The sequence below is a fragment of the Miniopterus schreibersii genome (genome assembly GCF_964146895.1).
Source record: "Miniopterus schreibersii genome assembly, chromosome: 20".
NCBI lineage: Eukaryota > Metazoa > Chordata > Mammalia > Chiroptera > Miniopteridae > Miniopterus > Miniopterus schreibersii.
The window spans coordinates 1,354,365-1,378,004 of NC_138122.1; the positions used below are offsets into that span (position 1 = coordinate 1,354,365).

The following is a 23,640-nucleotide window of genomic DNA, read 5'->3' on the forward strand; positions in this document are numbered from 1 at the left end:
GGAAGTCCAGACGGCCATACTGATCCCACCAGCATGTTGGCCAGGACTGCCCTAGGAGTGCCGTTTCCAGCACAGGTTTCCCTGACTGCCTGCGCCAGTGTAAATAGCAAGATTGTTTATCTCATCAGCTCCTCGAGAGCCTGCTGGAGCACCTTTTATTTCAGGGCCGGGCTGAGCTGGGCCACCATGGGTTTGGGAGGGCTGGGAGCAAGGAGCTGTGAGCTGATGAGGAAGTTCCCGTGCACTGTCCTAGGGAGAAATGTCCTGTCTTTTCTGATGCAAGTTCCTTTTTTTCACCCCATTCCTGGAGCCCAGTGCAGCCTGGCTTATTATCAGCAAATCCCATTACAGCCAGCTATTACTGAATTGTCCAGATTCTCTGTGGCATTTAATGTTGCCTGAGACAAGTGGACTGCTGACCAGAACTCTGAATGTGTACTAAAACAGTTGTTTAAATGGCTTTTGTTGGGGATTCAGGTTTCCCTTCCTCTGTGCAGCTCAGGAGAGCTGTGCAGTTATTTAGACACTTGGGATGGGAAAGTGCCCTTATTCTGAATCCAGTATCTCAGTGGTAATGAAAAAGATCTAGTAAGAACCCAGAGTGCTTTAACATCTGCAGAGGCTTGCAGTGAGGAGCTCGCACAGCTGGCGGCAGTCACGGAGCTCAGGCTCTGTCTGCAGCTTCCTGACATCTCTCTGTCTGTTTCCAGGGCTACGAGATACACATGTTTGATAATGCCATGAATATCACAGCTTACCTCGGGAATACTACCGACAATTTCTTTAAGGTTTCCAACCTGAAGTTGGGTCATAATTACACGTTCACTGTCCAGGCAAGCTGCCTTTTTGGCAGCCAGATCTGTGGGGAGCCTGCTGCCCTGCTTTATGATGCCTTGGGGTCCGGTAAGTGGCTGCTGCTGCCAGTTCCTGTCTTTATTTCTGGGAAATGCATCAAGCATGTAGCATGGCTTGCTAGAAATGTGTTTTTCTAAAATGCATTAAAAATAGTTCAGTTCAAAAGAAAGTCATATATGTATCAATTTAATCAGGCCCTGATTTATTTGTAAATACTTCCTGAGCCAGGTGTGGTGGGAGAGCTGAAGGTACCAGGTGACCACACTGTGAATGTAAAGCCCAAGAAAGGGGAGGCTAAGAGGTTTTGTTTAAAGAGGAGGTTCTGTTTGAGAAACAATGAGTTAATAAGAGTTGTTTTGTTGTTTTAGGACTTCTCAGAGCCTCCAATTATGCGTATATCTCCTATGATTTCCAAGTTAGTAAATAATCTCCTCGTCATGGAGTAACTGATTTTCTAGCTGTCCCTTCATTTTAGCTGGCAGCCAAGCTCAGGCCCTGCATGTGGCCAGGACCTGTCTTAGGAACAGTCACAGATGTCGCTGGGGTCAGGCTAAGGGCAGAGGACCGGGCCCTTCCATTTACAGCAATGGTGCATCTTCTGTAGTAGCTTCTCCAGGAATTCAACAATTTGGCACTGGCCCTTTTAGTGTCATTTCCTCCCAGCCAAGAACTAACTGATGCTCAAGCCAAAATCTTGTCTTAGAGTTGTTCTGTGTTCTCTCTTGCCCTGTATCCCATGGTGTATTCTGCTGGAGTACCCACCCTTGGCACCACCTACATGAGGGAACCCTTGCATCTCACTTCTCTTTGGAGATCACTGCATATTAGAGGTTCTGAGAAGGTTCTACCAAAAACCAAGAACCTCCAGTTATGCTTACATCCCCTATGATTTCCAAGTTAGTCATCTTTTGAACCTGTTGTTTCCTAAATAGAGCCTCTCTTTTGAGGAAATCCAGTCAGCAACTATTAAACAGACTTCGGGAAAAACTGTTGTGAGGACACCCCCAGCTGCCCATGTGAAACCCAGCTGGTCCAACAGAATGTTTCTGGTTAGACCTCTCAGTCTGAGCCTCACTCCTTGTCCCCTTGGCAGTGGGGTGGAGGGCCCGCCCAAGCTCCCTCATTCCTGCGACCTCCACCTGCTGGCCTACTCCTGTCTGCCCCAGACAAGGGCATACCCTAATTTACTACTTCACAGTTGGGGTTAGGTTGGGATACTGAATTTTTTTTTTTTTTTGTAAATCAATAATGAAAGGAATTAAAGACTCGAGTATTGACTTGTTAGATTAGGCTGGCAGGAGATGGCTCCTTGGCCTCTAAGAGACCCTGTTGGAAAGAATCCCTGGGTGCTGCCGGATTTCTGCATGAGGCAGAGGCCGGGCCAAGGCCATCTCACCCTACTCCAGGGACAAGCCTCAAGCCAAGCAGGGCTCCTTATGGGGTCATAGAAAGTCCGCTTGCTTCCTTAGCTAACACTGACTCCCACTGTCCCGTCTGAGGCTCAGACTTTACCCAGGATTTCTCAGATAAAGAGTCTAACCCTTTCAGGAAGACTCATTCTGACCCAGCAGGTTGTTTGCTTTGCCCACGAGAAGCACTTTACAACCTTTGTCATCTCATGGCACATAAACTAATTACTAAAATTCTTTAACATACCAAAAAGTGTATTTTTTGCCAATCTGACAAAAGAAAATAGGTATAATTTTTTTTTAATAAGATATATTTTTATTGATTTCAGATAGAGGAAGGGAGAGGGAGAGAGAGATATCAATGATGAGAGTCGATTGGCTGCCTCCTGCACCCCACCCCCCCCACCCCCCCCGAGGATGGGGCTGGAAACCTGGGCATGTGCCCTGACTGGGAATTGAACCTCGATCTCCTGGATTCTAGGTTGATGCTCAACCGCTGAGCTATGCTGGCCAGGCAATAGGTATAATTTTGATTCATTCACACAGGACAGCTGTTGTTGTGTTGGCTATTGTCATTTTTTTATTTGAATCTAAGGGAAAAGCAGTCAGTGCCCCTGAATAAATAGTCAGGTACTGCATGTTGTAAACATTGTGGCACATGGGTTGAAAATTACCACCCTAGAGCGCTGTAGATATATGACCATAAAGCTAGTATTTGTTTAAGGCAATGGGAAAGGGCACCATGATTAGTTACAGACACTTAAATGGCTTTGAAAAGGGCTTTTTAAAAATGTTTAATGTATATGGGAAGGTTATCTTGCTCTCTTTTATTTAAGTAAAAGCCTAATAAACTCCATGAGCTGGTGAGTCAGTTGCAGTAAGGGAGTCTCATTGTGTCACTTCATGGAGCTTCAGATAATTGCAATTCAGAGGACTTTGGTGCTAAGTAGGGGAAATAATTGCAATCTCATTAATTAGTGGTCTGATTTCCTATCCTCTTATGGAAAGCAAGCAAGTGGTCTGAAGTAATCATGCTAATGAAACCAGTGTTGATACCCCAACAAAGGTCTCCCTTCCAGGAGATTACCTAAATACCAACAAGGCAGTGATTAGGAGTTTAATATAATTACTGTGGTTGCATGCACAAGCCTGAAGCCCATTAGCTCGTGGGCAGGGATCGGGCAATGTGTAGGTATCACGTACCGGAACGTGTCGCAGCAGGTAGGCATTTGGTTAGGTGTTTGGGTGGTGGGTTGCTGAGGAGCTGCCTGGTCCTTTCCCTGCCCTTACCCAGGAGGCTTATGGCTGGCATCTTACCTTGGCAGGTGGGGATGCGTCAGCCCTTCATGCTACCAGATCCACTGACGTGGCTGCTGTGGTGGTGCCCGTCTTGTTCCTGATACTGCTGAGCCTGGGGGTTGGGTTTGCCGTCCTGTACACGAAGCACCGTAGGCTGCAGAGCAGCTTCTCTGCCTTCGCCAACAGCCACTACAGCTCCCGGCTGGGCTCGGCCATCTTCTCCTCCGGCGATGACTTGGGTACGTGGTGCCTCCTCCCAGGGCATACCCCACAGAGCCAGTGACTTGATTAGGAAGTACCCACTGTAAGCCCGTCTTTGGACTCTAGAGCTGTTATGCGTTAACCAACAATCCCGTTGCTTTGGGTTAAACCAGTTAGAGCCCGTTGCTTTGAATTTGCTCCTGAGTGAAGGTACCAGTATTCTTTTCAGTAGCTTGGTCTGGCCTCTGCTGGGAGCTCGCCTTGTACACGGGGATAGATTTGCCCTGGGCTTTGGGTGCTTCCAGAGTATTGGCTGGTTCTCAAGAGTTTCCAACTCTTCTCATCCTTCAGAGACCTGGAGGTCTGAGATCTCCACACATCCCAGTGAAGACAAAAAGCCATGCTTCCCACTCAGCATCTGTCCAGAGGCCTCCTTTCCATCTTCCTCTTTGCTTTTCTGATGGCTAGTGCAGCCTCGCAGGCCATTCCTCTGTTATGTGTCGATAACGTAGCATGGGAAAAAGAAGGAAATACCCCTTTTATAAATGTCTGCATGCTCACTTTACCAAACACTAATCGAGCTAGTAGGCCGCTTAACATAATGAAGTGGGTGTGTTTGGGGACCTTCCCCAAACTTAGGCTTCTCCAGACTCAGGTTGCCGCAGGTGAGTTTACGTGGTCATTTTTTCCTGTATACTAATTCTGATTTGTTTGTTTGTAAAGACCTTTATGTATTCCCATTCACTAATCATTTGATATTAGCTCTGTCTGCTGCTTCTCTGTTCTTTTTTGGCTTTATTAGAAGTTCTTGGACTCCTTTGCATGAATGGAGGGGGCTCTTTGTTTCTGTTATTGGGGCAAAAGGAGCCATGCCATCATGGTGGCACTCATGCAGTGACCAGGGAGTGCCTCTTGGCACTCACTCACACAGGGTGGTACCCAGGGCCACGTGGGGACAGCTGCTAGGCTGGGAAGCTGTCCTCAAAACACTCAAACCCCTCTGAGGCCCTTTTCCTTAGAGCCCTGTGTGTTCAAAGGGGAAAACAGACAATTAAGTTTGCTGTGCTAACGTAGGGTGTGGATAACTCCCACTGGGGAGAGTAAAACACCTAGGGCCTTTTAAGTAAGTAGTAAGATTCTCCTTCCTAGAAGACCAACTTGACTTATTTGGTTAAATTCAAACTATGATTAAAATGAGCTTGATCCCTGTTGCGGGAAGAAGGGGACTCTAACAGGTGGCTGTTTCAGCAAGTGACTGTGCCTGAGGCGGGGCTTGCGGTGGGTGGGGATGGAGGGGCCTAGAGGCGGGAGATGGGTCGGGATGCAGGTGCACTGGGACTCACCACCTGACTGTTCTTCCCTTAGGAGAAGATGATGAAGACACTCCAATGATAACTGGATTTTCAGACGATGTCCCCATGGTGATAGCCTGAAAGAGTGTCTTTCCACTCGAGAAACCAAATGGTGTAAATATTTTATTTGATAAAGATAGTGGATGGTTTATTTTAAAAGATGCACTTTGAGTTGCAATATGTTATTTTTATATGGGCCAAAAACAAAACAAAAAAAAAAAGAAAGAAAGGAATGAATGAATAAACTTTGTAGTAATCAACTGTGAACTTCAAACCAGGTTGACTTTAGTGACCAAATTGCTCTGATTTGATGCTAATGTCGTCTTACAGGGCTGTGCTTGCTGGCCATGCTTTTAAGTCTGTGAGATAATTTTGGTTCAATAAATTGGCCATTCTTTTTATTTTTCTAAGAAAGAAATGTATTTAATAAAAACGTCAAGAGAGTGTGGTGGGTGGAATACCTCCTCCTGGAAAGTATGCTTCACATTTTAAATGTTGTCTGGGTTTAGTTTATATGAAAGTGTTTGGTGGGGAGGTTCTGTTATGTTATTATGTTAATTTATTGAGACTTTGTATAAGGCAAGGCTTGGTGGTCACCTGCCACCACACTCGTTGTGAGCCCCTGGTGTTGAGGGGTGGGGAACAGAGCAGTTAGTTGCCATCTGGAAACAGTCCATTTTCATTGACTGCGCGTGTCTGTCACACACGGTATTCGGCAGGAGAGTGCACTGCAGTCCAGGCACAGACTGCAGCCTTGGAGGCCCTGCAAGCATCAGCTTCCCCTCGTATTAACTGGTGAATCAGCTGTGTCTGCCTCTGCGGGACGTGGCTTTCAGAGCTGCACAGGGATATCCCTGCTTTACCACACCCTGGTGTCGTCACTGAGAGCACTGCTCTGCGTGGGCAAGAGCCGTAGATCTGCGCCCCAACAGATACGTGGGCAAATTTGGTACCTAAATTTTCAGGTTTTATTTTTACCTATCACTGAAGAATCTCAAACGTAAAGCTTTGTACCTGTGTGGAGAATTCATGCCGACACACGCAGTCATTTTGCACTGGGCCAGTGCCTTCTCTTTTTTCTCTTCTTCCACCTGCCTTTCCCACACCTCTGCCCAATTGCTGGAGAAAGTCTCTTCACTCTTACGGAGATTCAAGAGGTCTGTGAATCTGAGGCCACTCAGTCCAGTTCACAGTAGCAGCAACACTACTCTGTAGAATAAGCTGGGACTGTTTTCCTTGTTCCTTTAAATGCCACCCCTGTGTTCAGATCATGGCTACTTGGCAGGTGTGCAGAACCCACTGTGGACTGATGCCCACCCTTCAGCCCTAATGCTGTGGGCGCAGTGCCGAGCCTGGCTGACTCCTGCTGCGGGGGCCTCACGGAACCCCCCTCAAGGAGCAGGGGAGCCATGCTTTTCATGCGTCCCTGATAGCCCAGCTTTCTGTGAATACCACCTGCTCTTAGATGCAGCGCACTGCTTTCTCAGAAGTGTTTGCTTGCTTTTAACCAAAACAGTCATTCTTGGGTTATAATATAGATTCCTTCTACCTAGGAATTGTTTGGAAAACAAAGAGCCAATTAAATTTTAGTTTAAAAATATACAAGGTGGGGCAAAAGTAGGTTTACAGTTGTTCAAATGGAAAACAATACGGTAATTAATAAATACTAATACAAGAGTAAAATCTGGTTTGCATATTCCCAGCTGTGAGTCTGCCCTTGCCCCACCCGGTGTATATTTTGGATGAGTATTTCAGGTTGTAGACAGTCAGCACCATGTCGTCGTTAGGCTCATGTTGCTTAACAAGTGGTGGAATGATGAGCCTCCTTCCAGCATATTTTCTCTTCTTTCTCCTTTGTTATTTTTTTAAAGACTGGAGTTTCTTTGTCTTTGTCTTATCTTACCTTGGAGTTTGTTCAAAACTCCGAGCCCTATCCCCCACCCCCTTTTAATAAGCTGTTTAAGTAGGTGAAGGTTAACAGTCGGGTGGGACACACGCCATTTAATTGAGCCACTAGGAAGTATAGTCTCTTTCTCTGCCAGCTTTTTGGTTACTTTGGTAAAAGCTGATATAAAAGGCTCGAACGCTCTTTTCAGTTACTCCGTAGGCAAGCGTTTTTATCCTGTCTCCAGGCGGCACCTTGCGATACCTCTGAGCCTCCAGCTCTGAGTACCAGTGCTTCCCATGTTAGTACCCAGCACTGTGCAGACTGCCACCCCCTCCTCGGAGAAGGCCTCTGTGCAGTTTGAAAGGAAAGCAGCCTTTTCAGGCTAGAATATTTTATATTAACCGAAGAGCTAAGTTCCTGAAGCTAAGCTAGATAGATGCAGCTATGTGTAAATTGTATATTTTTATGGACTTATGAAGCACACACTCCTGTTTCCCTCTGCATAACTTTCTGGGGTTTTGATGTGTATATGCTGTCTGCAAAAGTCAAGAGGTTGGGTTGACAATAGGAAATGAAAACAGGAACTATGTGCACCCTTTGACAGGGACCCGAGAGTTGTCTTCAGTGTGACCAACTGGAGCCCCTGGCTGTTTGTGAAGAAGGGGTTTTGTAACCTTTTTGGAGCTGCCACCTCGAAAGTTCGCACTGTCCAAGGAAAAGGCTGACCCCCAGGGCCTGTGAGAATGCACATCAGAAGTGCACTAAAATTTGGTAGGCAGGGGACTGTGTACAAATTCCCTCTGGAAGCTGATTTTGCCCCTTTATGTACTGAATGCCCTTGAGCCGTATGAGATGTGGGTTCATGCAGGTAAAATGACGGAGGATTCCTTATCTATGCAGATGTGTGAGAAGCACCAGGAACTACTGGCTGCCCTTGAAGCTGAGGAGATATTTATGATGCTGGGTGGAAATGCCTGACCTTGAGGAGAAGGGTTCCTGGGGCTCCCTCTGTGGTGATGTTACGAGGGACAGATGTGGGACATGCAGGCGCATGTTCTCTCCTGCCCGTCATGGGTGTACTTAATATTGGGAGGAACTAGGGAGAGGGGTGGTTTTGTGAGGCCCTTATAGATAGATACCCACCCCTTCTACTTGGAGAGTCCTTCCTCAGATACTCACCCAGCAGTCACTCTGCCCAGCGTTGCCTCAGGGCAGGAGCCCCATCCCTCCAGGTTTGGCTGATCACTTCCCCACTGAGCTGGTCATGGCGAGTCCCTGAAAAGGGTTTTTCTTCGCAGGGAATTGGGAGGTCCTCTAGAGAACAGATCCAGGGTCCTTATGCAAACTGAGTACCACCTCCACACTGGTTTAGGACTTGACTGAACTAGACAGAATCTGCACTTGTGTTGGGAGTGTGTGCTGCCTTTCAGGTACAATTTTTGTGTATTAAAAGCCAGTGCATTTAGTTTATATAGAATATTTTCTATGCAAGACTGAGATATGGAGTAGATAGCGAGAAATATGTACTGTTGGGTATGAAGACAGGAAGCATGTTTCAGAAGGGGCATGACCACTGAACTTGGATGAGGGAGGATAGGTTGCAATGAGCTCCTGCCCACTAATTCTGAGCAGCCATATCATGAGTTAAATCATCTCAGCCAAATAGCCTAAGAATGGTGTTACTTTCATGTGTAATAACCCAAATGGAATAAGTACGAGTGCTGAGGTGGGACAATATTCTCAGATATTCCTTGTCACTTTCATTTAAAGACTTGTTTGAATTAGAAACTTTAGGCAAAATCAACAGTATTTGCAGCAAAATAAAGGCCTACTCTGCTCTTATTTAAACTGAAATGCTGTACACTTATTTCTCTCCAAAGTGAAAGTAGGCATTTATGATTTCAATTGCCTTGATAAGTTTCCAAATCACTGATTTATGCTGAAGATTTTACTATATTGTTGCACAATTTTAAGATAATTTTTGTCTCAATGTCAACTTTTTTCAATGAATAAAAATTTAACTGGGTCAAGAAAACAGCTACTTGAAAACCTGTGCGTGTCTTGAGTAGTTCCTTTGAGCGCACCAAAGATAGTCAGCGCCGCCTCTGAACGCCATCCGATCTGTCTGCTTTAGAAGGGTGTTTATTTCATAGATGAGGGACACGAAGGCCTGGAATAACTGTGACTGACAAGTGGCTCCCAGGTGGCGGCTCCGTGAAGAGCCCAGTGTCCCCGTCGGCGGAGGAATGGGGAGATGCTGTGGAGGCTGTTTGAGTAAATAGGATTATTGGGCAAGGGCCGTGGCTGAGATGGGTCCCTCGGCGCTGTGATTACTTTACCAGGAGACAGGTGCTAAGAAGGCCGTTTTCAATGTAAGAGAAGAAAGGAAAACAGTGATAAGCTGTGTGTGAAAGAGCACCTTCAGGAGTTCCCTCCGGCAGCCAGGTCTCAGGAGAAGGCTGCACTTTCCTCTGACAACGGGGCTGGGGGTGGGGGGGCAGTGAACCTGTGAGTCAGGACTGGAAGCCTGGACCTGGGCGGAGGGGCAGGTGCTTCTGATTGAACACCTCCCAGTGCACTGCTCCTGTTTAAATATTGAGCCCTATGAAGCTGAAGTGTCATTAACCTGTTTCATAGATGAGGGAAAAGAGTGAAAACTAAAGGGAAATCGGAGAGTAAATAGCAAAACCTGCCCTCGGTGCTAGTGGCTTCTGACCTAGACCCTACCCTTTCTCCCTGTGCCATGCCCCGCTACCCTCAGTGTCAGAAACCCTCAACCCAGCACCTCGCACACAGAAATCCAGGGGGATACCACCACCCGGTGGATTTACCTGGTCATAGCCTAGCCCTTAGATTTTTAGGCTTAGGTAACTTCGGTCAGCACATGATAGTGAATTCACCTCTCACGGGTAAGTGCACCTTAACCAAGCTTTTGTGACTGATACGCAGCAAAATAGCGATGCCGGTTGATGAACTCACACTGAGCACGGTAGCATGGCCAGTGCATTCTGCCCCGTCGGGACGTCGACCCAGGAAGCCCGTCACCACTAGAAGGTAGCTTGGTGAGCACGGACACAGAACAAAGGAAGCGGGAGGGGCCCGGGGAGAGCACTGCCCGGTGAGTACTGCACGAACAAGTGAGTGAGTGACACTCCACTGCAGGAACGGTTTACTCCATATGAACTTAGTGTTGGAAACCTTCAGGTTACAACTCCCTGTCTCCATTTTTATTTAAGAAGCCTTGGTAATGGGATTTTTAATCCTTAAAGTCTCTCCATGAAAAGTTCCCCCGGATGGGGCTTGGGCACCGCCCACACCTGCCACCCTTTGGCTCTTCTTTTTCCGTACTTTGTGGTTGAGCACACCCAGCCCTCACTGCAGCGTTCTAGAGCTAATGTTCATGCTTTTGGACTGGGTTACAATAAGATCTTCCTGGCTTGGGAGCCATTGTGTCTGCAAGATTACTCTTTCTACTATGGTGATTTTCAAGTTTTAACTCTTGGAGGACACAGTTTTTGAATCCTGCAGGACACCTCAATGTAGTCCTCAATTTTTAAAAAAAGTATCTTTATTGTTAAAAGTATTATAGATGTGCCCCCCCCCCCCACTTTCACCACACTATTGCCTGTGTCCATGGGTTAAATATGCATATAAGTTCTTTGGTTAATCTCCTCCCACCCACCCTGCCTTCCCTCTGAGATTTCCCAGTCTGTTCCATGCTTCCATGTCTCTGGTTCTGTTTTGTTTATCTGTTTATTTTGTTCCTTAGATTCCACATGTGAGTGAGATCATGTGATAATTGTCTTTCTCTGACTTAGCCCCAAATTTTGACTATATCTGTCAGCTATGAGTATCTAGTTCCCCAGCCCACAGCAAATTAAAAATAGAGACCACTAAAGGCAGACACCCTGGTAATAAAAGAGCCTTAAAGTTAAACCATCAGAAAGCCTTTATTAGAGATAAGGGACCTCAGTAAACAGCTGGTTGGGGCCATGTAGCATAGGCCCTGTAGGCCCACTAAGGGCAGAGTCCTAGCCCTTCAGTAGCCCACTCAATTAGAATAACGTTTCTGTGGAGCCTCTATTTGCCAGTCACTGTGATAAACTCTTCCTAAACCTTTTTTAGTTCTAAAAGTGATCTTGTGACTTAGATATTAACTTTTCTTTTAAAAGATGAGGAAAATTAATCTTAAGAGAGGGTGAGTGAGCTCTGCAAGACTGCACATGTCGTAAGTGGAAGAGTCAAAACTTGGCCCTAGATTGATGTCATTCTCAAGTGTGCTCTTACCCACCATCTTCTGTCGTGTGGTACAGTGTTAGAATTCCACAACAGGAACACTGGGGAATTCACAGACACAGGCAAAACATTTTTTAATAGTTTTTATTTACGTGTAGTTGGTATAAAATAATAGTTTCAGGTGTGCAATATAGTGATTCCACATTTATGTCCCTTACAATGCGGCCACCACACTAAGTCTGGTGACCGTCTGTCAAAGTGCAAACTGATCACAATACTATTGACTCTTCCCCTGAGCTTTCCAACCACCCCACCTCCCTCCTCCTGGCAGCCATCCGTTTCTATGAGCCTGGTTTTATTCTGTTTTGTTTTTCTGGATTCCACATATAAGTGAAACTAGGTATTTGTCTCTGTCTGACTTATTTTACTCAGCATAGTACCCTTAGGGTCCATCCATGTGTTCCACAGGGCAAGAATTCATTCTTTTCATGGATGAGTCATAGTCCATTGTGTGTGTGTGTGTATCGCGTCGTCTTTATCCACTCATCTATCAGTGGACACCTAGGTTGCTTCCATGTCTTGGCTGCTGTAGATAACATTGCAGTGAGCCTAGGGGTGCATATATCTTTGCGAATTAGTGTTCTTGTTTTCTTCAGATAAATACCCAGAAGTGGAATTGCTGAGTCTTATGGTAGACTATTTTTCGGTTTTTGAGGAATCTCCATACTTTTTCCCTAATGGCTCCACCAATTTGCAGTCCAACCAGCAGTGCACAGTGTTCTATTTCCTGCACATACTCCCAGCACATGATGTTTGTTGACTTTCTGATAATAGCCATTCTGACTGGTGTGAGGTTATATCCCATTGCGGTTTTGATTTGCATCTCTTAAAGGATTTCCGAGAGAAAGATTAAAATTGACATTTGGAGACATAAAGATCATACTTAACTTCCTTTGCAAGTCATTTATGTGAAACACAGCCTTCGCACCGACCCTAGGTCAGTGAAGCTTCTTCCCCTCTTGTCATTACTTATTCATTTTTTCAATTGAAGTTTACTTCCATATTATTCCATATTGGCTTCAGGTAGGTGTGCAGCATATACTTTACAGAGTGTTCTCCAGATATTTCCAGTACCCACCTGGCACCATACATTCTTACTGCAATATTATCGACTGTATTCCCTACGCTGTACTCGGCATGTCCGTGATTTTTTTGTAACTGCCAATTTGTACTTCATCTTTTCACCCAGTCCCCCAACCCTCCCGCCTGGCAACCACCAGTCCACGCCCTGTGTTTGAGAGTCTGTTTCCATTGTGTTTGCTTATTTTGTTAGTGAAACCTTTTTTAAAAAAATTGGAAAATGTTTTGTAAACAAGTAATTAGAAACAGCTTCTTTTGCTTTGTGACAACCCAGTTAGAGTTTATCAGAATCCTGTGCACCTGGGAAAAAGAATGTTCGGCACACATTGTACTCACCTTGGCTTGTTACACCGAGGGGCACCCCTGCAGCATGTTCTCTCGGCCATAGGTTGGGTAGCAGGGGACCACAGCGTCCCAGCGAAAGGAGGCATCTGCCGCTCTCTTCATCCTAACTGGCTTTGGTGCCAGGGCCCCATTAATTTTTTTAAGATTATGTGTAGGGTAATTTGAGCCTGCAACAGTTTTCAGAACAATGATGCTAAAATGCTAATGTTATCATTGTAATGTCACAACCCTTTTTATACCAAAATGACAACTGGTGATGTTTGGGAGTACTTGTATGAAAACAATGCTATTTCATACTTAAAACTCAGCATCAGTAAACTTTGAGGAAGAAAAAAAGGCTTGAATTTAAATGTAAATCAGCCTTTTATGAAATATGCCCTTTGGCTCTACACTAGCCTGCAAAGCCTTGAAAACCTATTGAATGAATAGGTCTCATAATTAAAACTTGTTGTTTAATCTCTCTGTAGCAGAGGCAGAACCTATTAGTTACCCAGGAACTCCTCCAGCCCTACGTGGTGCTGAACTGTCTGTGTGTGTGCACATGTGTTTTATGGAATTCTTCATAGGAAGTAGATGAACAACCCAAGAACATCAAGCTCTTGACTTCATAAGTGTACCTTATTTCAAACCCCAAACATCTTCAAAGGGGGAAATTTTGTCCACATTGAGGTGTTTAAGACCCTGAATACAATGCTTCCAAACGGTGGTTCAAAACGTTTTGAGCAATGGTTGTAGGTGGCAATAAGTGATAATAGCAAATGTAATCACCACCTGCCAGGCATTGTCCTGAGGGTTTCCTGTATATTAGCTCATTTAATCCTCACAACGATTCTTTACGGAGGATATTATTATTCTTATGTTATAGATAAGGAAACTAACGCACAAGAAGGTCAAGAAATCACAACAGCTAGTAAGAGGCAGTACTGAGGCTTGAATCCAAGTATCCTGGCACCGTATCCTGGGATTTGAACTATTTCACAAATTACTCCAGGTGACCCTTTTTTTTTTTTTTTTTAATATCTTTATTGATTTCAAAGAGAGGAAAGGAGAGGGAGAGAGAGAGATAGAAACATCAATGATGAGAGAGTCATTGATCAAGCCCGCAACCCGGGCATGTGTCCTGACCAGGAATCGAACCCCGATCACCTGGATCCTAGGTCGACCCTCGACCCCTGAGCCATGCCCGGCCGGGCTGGGTGACCCTTTTGATAGTCATATATGAGTGTGTGCATTTGGATTTAATTTACCTTTTTACAGAACATTTCTTTTTATTATAAAAACAATTTGGGTTCACTATAGAAATTTTGGGAAAACAAAAGCACCAACAAGAAAACGAATTTTTCCAGTAATCCCAGAGATAACCACTGTTAATATTTGTTGTGTGCCCTCTTATTATTTTATTCTGTATGAGCAATTGCATCTGGTTACAGTTCTGTGGTCATAAATATACCCAAGCTCATGTGGGGAGTTTACCAAACCTCTGCTACTTCTGTTAGGTCCTAATTCCAAAGACAAATCTGAATTCAGATCTCAGAAGCAGAATGATATTCTCTTCCCTTTGTCCCTGCAAGCAGCTTTGATATAAACTTCCTCTAAATACCAGTAGAACCAGAGAATTGTCACCATGCCACCAGCGGCGCCATCACAGTCACGTTTTTGGAATCATCTTCCACACTAATGAAGTGTATAGTAGGATTTATTTGTCATCTCTGGCTCTCTTAGGTTTCCCTATTGAGTGTGTTGCTGCTTGAAATGTGAGAGGAACAGCTATCAATGCATCCCACGAAAAAAAGGAGAGCATAAGTGGATATAAGAAAGTATAAGACAGATGCATAAGCAGAAGATGGGTTGCAAATATGGTTGTCATATTAAGCATGTTTGGCATAATAGTAACCTGACTAGCCAAGAGGGATGTGTCTGAACTCTAAGGAATGGATGCGGGGCAGGGGTGTGGTTTCTAAGGGCTGCTAAGGGTGAGGTGAGGGGATCAGTTTGTATGTGTCTGTGATGGGGTGGAAAGAAATGAAGGAGTTGGAAGGAGCTTCAGAGGTATTTAGAATGACTATTTATGTATTATTGTATGACTTTTACTATTCCTACTGCTACAAAATTTGATGCTACATTGAACAGATTAGGGTGAAGGACATGTTTCTGAAATGTAGCAAACTTTCTGAATAGGGGCCCAACTGAGTTAGTCCTTTGGGGGCTCACTATTCTTAAAATGCATTCCAAGTTCAAGTGAGTGTTTTCTTCACACAAAGACATATGGACCAGAAGTGGTTCTGATAGTCCCAGAGTGGGAGAGAGTGCACAAAATGTAAGCTCTCCATTTCAAGGGCATAAGCCAGCCCTCTCCATGGAGACTACACCTGGAGGGGAGAGCACAAAGTGAAGATATTGATCTCACCAAGAAATAAAACTCTGCCATTCATCACCCAGAATCTTTTAAATAAGGAATTGTTTTATTTCCACAGGTTCTTGAATAATCCTTGATGCTCAGTAAAAATCTGTTGGTGTGAGGCACCTTTTTTTTTGCCAAGGACCATTTGGGTATTTATAACATCATTCGTGGGCCATACAAAATTATCAACTTAAAAATAAGCTATGAATAAAGCCCCTGGATTTATAGAATTTTGAATCCTGCCTGCAGTTGCCTTGGCAGGGCCAGAATAAATGATTTCACATGCTGTATATGGCCTCCAGGCCAGACGTTCCCCACTCTTGGTATAGGGGAATAAATTGGCACCTCAAAATACCCCTCTTTGGTATATTATTTTTAAGTTACTTAAACAGCTAGTGCAAGAAGGACATTCTGACCCTCTTTTGGACATTTTGACCATCCACTCAGTGAACTAATCCCTGAAAGGAGGAAGTAAATCTTCCATGCATCCTTCCCTGTACCAGGAGGTAAAGACACCCCTATTGACGTAGATAGGGAATTCAGGGCCGAGAAAACTGTAAACACACTGCGCTTAGTTTCTTCACTAATTAGTACCCAAGCCTAAGTTTTTGTGTCTTGTTAGTCCTTCACAAATTTATTTTTTAATCTCTCTATAGCAGAGGCAGAACCTATTACTTATCCAGGGACTCCTCAAGCCATAGATGGTGCTGAACTGGTATTTAGTGTTGGGTAATGAACACTTTTTCCATTTCAGCTGGGCAGGGAACATGGTAAACGTAAAAACAGTATTCTTAAGTTTTAAATTGCATCACTTAAGTATGCCACAGCTAGAGGAAAGAAAATGTGGATTATGTGAATAGCTGCTGAGCTCCCAATTGGAATCTCGTATATATGTCTGCAGTCTCTAGGCTAAAGAGGTATCAAGTAGGGAGAAGAGAGAATGCTGAGATTTGGGGCAGTGCCTGAAGAAATTAAAGATTAATGTCAAGTCTCAAGGCTTAGGCTGGCAAGATTCAAAACTCCTTGTTCAGTAAAGCACCTGATTCATGGATCCCAGAGCAACATTCACTCAAGAAGTTCTTATTAGCACTTCCTTTCTGCTAGGCCCTGTATTAGCCTTTGGAAGACTAAGGTAGTATAAGACAAATATGATTCTTGGCCTCTTTAGAATAAAACCTTAGGATTCTGAGGCTCATTTAGATGTTATAAATGATTTTATAAAAGAAGAAACTGAGGCTTAGGATGTTAAGTGACTTGCCAAAGAGCTTATCTATTCAGTGAACTAATCAGTGTTAACTCTAAAAGCCTGAAGTCAAGCTGATGCTAATGGACCCCATTATTACACTGGTGAGAGGTAGGGGCTCCAACTGGATTTTGAGCCTAAGTCAGAGGTCCAGTTCAACACTGAAGAGAAATCCTACTTCTGGTAGAAAGAAGAGTGTGTCAGTGCATAGAATTCAAGATGTTAGTAGAATAGGTAGAAGTTACACTTGCCTCCTCCCAAGACCATATCAGAGTAGTGGCTAAAGTACAGAACAATCAACCTGAAGAACCATTTGAAGATTAGCAGAACAGAAGTCTTATACCTAAGGATTTACAGAGGAACCTGCATCAAAACTGGTAGGAAGGTCAGAGATATGAAAAGGGCTGGCCCCATACCCACATGCAGTGGATATCTCAGCTTAGCATATATCTTCCCCTACTCCTGGAGTAGCAAGGGGCCTCAGCTGCAAACTGAGCTCTCTCACCCAGAGCACTAGAGCTGGGAAGAGGAGCCCAAACAATATCTGGCTGTGAAAATCAGCAGGGATTCCATCTGCCCTGGTGTGAAGGGGGATGGCTCTCTTGGAGGGCCAGTGCACAGAAATCAAGACAATAACAGGAGGGCTCACATAACCCCACAAGGAACATTCCTGGGGCACCTAGCTGAAGTGACCAATGAGATTGTGACAGCCCCACAACACATCTACTACATAAGGCTACCATACCAAGATTGGGAGACATAGTAAATCTACCTAATACACAGAAACAAGTACAGAGAGGAAGACAAAAAAATATGCCCCAGTAAAAGAACAGGAGAAATCTCCAGGAAAACAAACAAACAAACAAAAGACTAAATTAAATGGAAGCAAGCAAGCTATAAGAGACAGAGTTCAAAACAATGGTTATAGCCCCAGCCCTAGCCAGTCTGGCTCCGTGGCTAGAGTGTTGGCCCTCGGACGGAAGGGTCCCAGGATTGATTCTGTCCAAGGGCACAAACCTTGGTTGCAGGCTTGATCCCCGACTGGGGGCATGTGTGGGAGGCAACCAATCAATGTGTCTCTCTTACGTCAATGTTTCTCTCTCTCCCTCCCACTGTCTCTGAAAAGCAATGGAAAAAACAAATCCTTAGGTGAGGATTAAAAAACAACAACAATGGTTATACAGATACTCAAGGAACTTAGGAGAAACACAGATGAACTCAGAAGTTAAAGAAACAGCATGAAAAGGACACAGAAACCATTAAAAAAAGCAGGAATAAAGAACACAATATCTGAAATAAAGAATACACTAGAAAGAAACAGCATGTTTGAGGAAACAGAGAATTGAAACAGCAATTTGGAGGACAAGATAGCAGAAAACAAAGCAGCAAAAAGAAAAGTGAACTTTAAAAAATGAGGAAAATCTAAGGAACCTCTGGGACAACATCAAGTGTAACAACATCCACATCATAGGGGTACCAGAGGGAGGAGAGAGAGAGCAAGGAATCAAGAACCTATTTGAAGAAATAATGACTGAAAACATTGCTGACCTGGTGAAGGAAAAAGACACAACTCCAGGAAGCACAGAGTCTCAAACCAGATGAACCCAATGTGGCCCCTGGCCAGATAGCTCACTTGGTTGGAGCTTCATCCCATATACCAAAGGTTGCAGTTTGATCCCCAGTCAGAGTACATGTGGGAGATAACCAATTGATGTTTCTCTCTCTCATCAATGCCTCTCTCTCTCTCTTTCTCTCTCTCTCTCTCATATCAATAAACATATCAACATATCCTTGGGTGAGGGGAAAAAAAATGAACCCAATGAGGCCCACACCAAGACACATAATAATTAAAATGGCAAAGATTAAAGACAAATAGAGAATCTTAAAAGTAGCAAGAGAAAGACAGTTACCTACAAGGTAGATCCCATAAGACTGTCAGCTGATTTCTCAACAGAAACATTTCAGGCCAGAAGAAACTGGCATGAACTATTCAAAGTGATGAAAAACAAGGACCAGCAACCAAGATCACTCTACCCAGCAAGGCTATCCTTTAAAATTGAAGGAGAAATAAAAAGCTTCCCAGTAAGAAAAAAACTAAAGGAGTCAGTTCATCACCAGCAAATGTTAAAAGAAGGATCTCTTACTCTTTGAGACAGCATGGATGGACCTGGAGATTATTATGCTAAGCAAAGTAAGACAGTCAGAGAAAGGCAAATATCACATGGTCTCACTTATATGTGGAATCTAGTGAACAAAATAAACTGATGAACAAAATAGGACCATAGACATGGAAGCGTGGAACAGACTGACATCTCAGAGTAAAGGTGGCGGGAAGAGTGGGAAGAGATTAACCTAAGAACTTGTATGCATATATGCATAGCCCATGGACACAGACAATAGACAGGTGAAGGCCTGGGGTCGGAGCCAGGTGGAGGGAGGAAAAGGGAGAAGAATGGGGGACATCTGTAGTACTCTCAACAATAAAATAATAAAAAAAGAATAAAATGGCAATAAGTACATACCTATCAATAATCACTTAAAATGTGAATGGCTTAAGTGCTCCAATCACAAGACATAGAGTAGCTGAGTAGGTAAGAAAACAAGACCCATATATATGCTGTCTATAGAGGCCCACATCAGAACAAGTCACACACAGCACGGGAGTAAAGAGATGGAAAAGAAAGTTCATGCAAATGGAAACAAACAACAAATCCTAGGGTTGCAATACTGTATCAGACAAAATCGACTTCAAAACAAAGGCTATAACGAGACAAAGGGAGGACATTACAGAATGATAAAGGGATCAGTACAAGAGGAAATAACCCTTATAAACATTTATGCACTTAACACAGGAGCACCTAAATATGTAAAGCAAATCTTTATGGACATAAAGGAGAGATTGACAGCAATACAGACATAGTAGGGGATTTAACACCCCATTGACATCAGTGACTAGATCTTCCAGACCAAAAAAATCAACAAGGAAACAGTGACCTTAAATGACACATTAGACCAGATGGATTTAATTGATATTTTCAGAGCATTATAGCCTAAAACTTCAGGATATGCCTTTTTTTTTTTTTTTCAAGTAGAACATTTTCCAGGATAGGCCACATGTTAGGTCATAAAACAAACCTCAGTAAATTTAAGAAGATTGAAATCATATTAAGCATTTTCTCTGACCAAAATGGTATAAAACTAGAAATCAATTATGGGGGGGGGGGGGACACCACCCAGAAACACACAAACAGGTGAATGCTAAAGTACATGTCACTAAACAATGAATAGGTTAACAATGTGATCAAGAAAGAAATAAAAAGATATTTTGAGACAAATGAAAATAAGAACCAAAATGTATGGGACACAGCAAAAGGAGTTCTAACAGGGAAATTCATAACAACACAGGCTTACCTCAGGAAACGAAAAAAATTAACAATCTAAGGTTTTGTCTAAAAGAACTAGAAAAAGAACAGCAAACAAAGCCCCAAGTGAGTACAAGGAAGGAGATAATATAGTGGGGGAAAACAAAATAGAGTCTAAAAAAACCATACAAAAGATCAATGAAACCAAGACCTGGGTCTTTGAAAAGAAAACAAGATTGATAAACCTTTAACCAGACTCATCCAGATAAAGAAAAGACCCAAATAAATAAAAAATGAAAGAAGAAAAGTAAAAATGGACACCACAGAAATACTACAAACAATTCTATGCCAGCAAATTGGACAATCTGGAAGAAATGGATAAATTCCCAGAAACATACACACTTCTGAGACTAAATTAAGAGGAATCAGAAAATCTGACCAGACTAATTACAGCCAATGAAACTGAAGCAGTATGGTACAACAACAGGCATATAGATGAATGAAATAGAACAGAGACCCCAGAAATAGACCTAAGCCATTATGGTCAGTTAATATTTGACGAAGGAGTATCCAATGGAGTAAAGACAGTCTCTTCAATAAGTGGTGCTGGGAAAATTGGACAGATACATGCAAAAAAAATGAAACTAGATCACCAACTTTCACCATACACAAAAATAAACTCAAAATGGATCAAAGACTTAAATGTAAGTCACAAAACCATAAAAATCCTGGAAGAAAACATAGGCAGTAAAGTCACAGACATTCCACATAGTAGAATTTTCACATACATCTCCTAGGGTAAGAGAAACAAAAGAAAAACATATGGGACTACATCAAACTATAAAGCTTCTGCACAGCAAAAGAAAACAGCCTCAAAATACAAAGGAACCCCACGGTCTGGGAAAACCTTTGCCAAGGATGCATCTGATAAGGGGCTAATTTCCAAAGTGTACAAAGAACTCATACTACTCAGTATGAGGAAGACAAACAGCCCAATTAAGAAATGGGCAAAGGACCTGAATAGACACTTCTCCAAAGAGGACCTACGGATTGCCAAGAGACACATGAGAAAATGCTCAACATGGCTAATCATCAGAGAGATGCAAATTAAAACCACAATCAGGTGTGACTTCACACCTGTCAGAATGGCTCCATCAAGAAATCAACAAACGACTCCTGCTGGCGAGGGTGTGGAGAAAGGGGACCCTGGTGCACTGCTGGGGGGAATGCAGACTGGTGCAGCCACTGTGGAAAACAGTATGGAGGTTCTTCAAAAAATTAAAAATGGAGCTGCCTTTTGACCCAGTGATCCCACTCCTAGGAATGTATCCTAAGAATCCTGAAACACTAATCAGAAAGAATATATGCACCCCGATGTTCATAGCAGCACAGTTTACAATAGCTCAGATCTGGGAACAGCCCAAGTGCCCATCAGTAGGTGAGTGGATAGAAAAGCTGTGGGACATTCACACCATGGATACTACGCAGCTGTAAAGAAGAAGGATCTCTTACCCTTTGGGACAGTGTGGATGGACCTAGAGAATATTACGCTAAGTGAAATAAGCCAGGCAGAGAAAGACAAATATCACAGGATCTCACTTATATGTGGCATCTAAAGAACTTTAATAAATTGATGAACAGAATAGATTCAATAACATGGGAGCATAGATTAGACTGATGAATGTCAGAGGGATGGAGGAGGGTGGGTGGGTGTAAGGGGAGAGAGTAACCAAAGAATTTATATGCATATATGCACAACCCAAGGACACGGACAATGATCGGGAGAGGGACTGGGAGGGAGGCAGGATGGGGTGGAACTGGTCATTGGGGAGAAAAAGGGACATCTGTAATATTTAAACCAAAAAAAATTAAAAAATTGAAGCAGTAATAAAAATACCTCCCCACAGACAAAAAACCTAGACTGGATGGCTTTACGGGTGAATTTTACCAAATATTCAAACAGATACTAACACCCATCTTTCTCAAACTATTCTAAAAAATTCCAGAGGAGGGAAGACTTCCAAGCTCATTTTATGAGGCCAGGATTATCTTAATTCCAAAACCAGATGAAGATACTACAAAGAAAGAAAAATTGTAGGCCAGTATCCTTGATGAACATATATGCAAACATCCTCAACAAAATATTAGTATACATATACCAAATTTAGCAATACATTAAAAAGATTACACACCATGTGTGAGTAGGATTTACTCCTGGGGTGCAAGGCTGGCTCAGCCACCACCAGTCAGTCAGCGTGAGGCAGTGCAACAGAATGGAGGACAAAGGGCACGTGATCTGTTAGATGCAGAGAAGCATTTCACAACACCCATTTCTGATAAAAACTCTCAGCAGAGTGGGAACAGAGGGATCATATATCAGCATGATAAAATCCATATATGACAAGTTCACAGCCAGCGTCAAGCTCAGTGGGAAAAACTAAAAGCGTTTCCCTTAAGACCAGGAACAAGACAGGGCTGTCTGCTTTCACCCTCTAATTCAGCATTGAACGGGAAGTCCTAGGAACAGCCATCACACAGGAGGAAGAAATGAAAGGCATCCACATAGAAAAGAAGGAAGTAAAACTGTCATTATTTGCAGATGCCATGATACTGTATGTAGAAACCCCTAAAGATTCCACCAAAAAACCACTAGAACTGGTAAATGAATTCAAGAAAGTAGCAGGATGCAAAATAAATATCCAGAAATCAGTTGTATTTTTATACCCAATAATGAACTAATGAACTAAGAAAACAATCCCCTTTATGATTGCATCCAAATAAATAAAATACGTAGGAATAAATTTAACCAAGAAGGTAAAAGACCTGTACTCATAAAATCTGAGATACTGATGAACAAAATCAAAGGAGATACTAATAAATGAAAGAACATACCATGCTCATGGACTGGAAGAATTAACATCATTAAAATGTCCATACTACACAAAGCCATCTATAAATTCAATGCAATTCCTATCACTATACTAGTGGTGTTTTTTTAGAGAATTGGAACAAATAATCCAAAAATTTATATCAAACCACAAAAGACCATGAACAGAGGCAGCAGTCTTAGAAGAACAAAGTTGGAGGTAGCATGATAGTTGATATTAAACTGTATACCACAAGGCCATTGTAATCAAAACGGCCTGATACTGGCACAGAACAGACATGTAGGTCAGTGGAACAGAACAGAGCGCCCAGAAATAAACCCACAAATGATCGATTAATATTTGACAAAAGAGGCAAGAACCTATAATGGCTAAAGATGGTCTTTCAATAAATGGTGTTGGGAAAATTGGACAGATGTGTGGGAAAAAAATTAAACTAGACCACCTTCTTACACCAAATACAAGAATAAACTCAAAATGGATAAAAGACTTAAATGTAAGAACTGAAACCATAAAAATCCTAGAAGAAAACATAGGCAGTAAAATCTCGGACATTCCCCTTAGCAATATTTTTTTCTTAAATATCTCCTCAGGCATGGCAAATAAAAGAAAAAATAACCAAATGGGACTTTATCAAACTAAAAAGGTTTTGCACAATAAGAGAAACCGTCAACAAAATAAAAAGATAACCTACTGAATGGGAAAGGTATTCATTAACGGTACCTTGGATAAGGGGTTAATGTCCAAAACTTATAAAGAACTCAGACAACACCAGAAGAAACAAAAAACACAATTAAAAAGTGGGCAGAGGATTTGAATACACACGTCTCCAAAAAGGACCCACAGCAGCCAATAGATACAAGACAAGTTTCTCAACATCACCAATCATCAGAGAAATGCAAATTAAAACCGCAATGAGGTATCACCTCACAGCAAACATGGTGGAAGAGTGAGTCCAGAAAACTAATTTGACTTTCTGATATCCTCCTTGGCAATGAGAGAGAGAGAATGACATGGTGTGTTT

General features: G+C 42.9%; 1 protein-coding gene across 1 annotated transcript in view; it reads left to right on the top strand.

Annotated features, from left to right (window-relative positions):
* SORL1 (sortilin related receptor 1) overlaps positions 1-9,049 on the top strand; it is a 164,247-nt gene extending 155,198 nt beyond the window's left edge. The window contains exons 46-48 of the mRNA XM_081123526.1: positions 711-903; positions 3,590-3,802; positions 5,130-9,049. Coding sequence (XP_080979652.1) covers positions 711-903; positions 3,590-3,802; positions 5,130-5,197 — 474 coding nt within the window. The 3' untranslated portion in view covers positions 5,198-9,049. The remainder of the gene's footprint in view (positions 1-710; positions 904-3,589; positions 3,803-5,129) is intronic.
* The last annotated feature ends 14,591 nt before the right edge of the window (positions 9,050-23,640 follow it).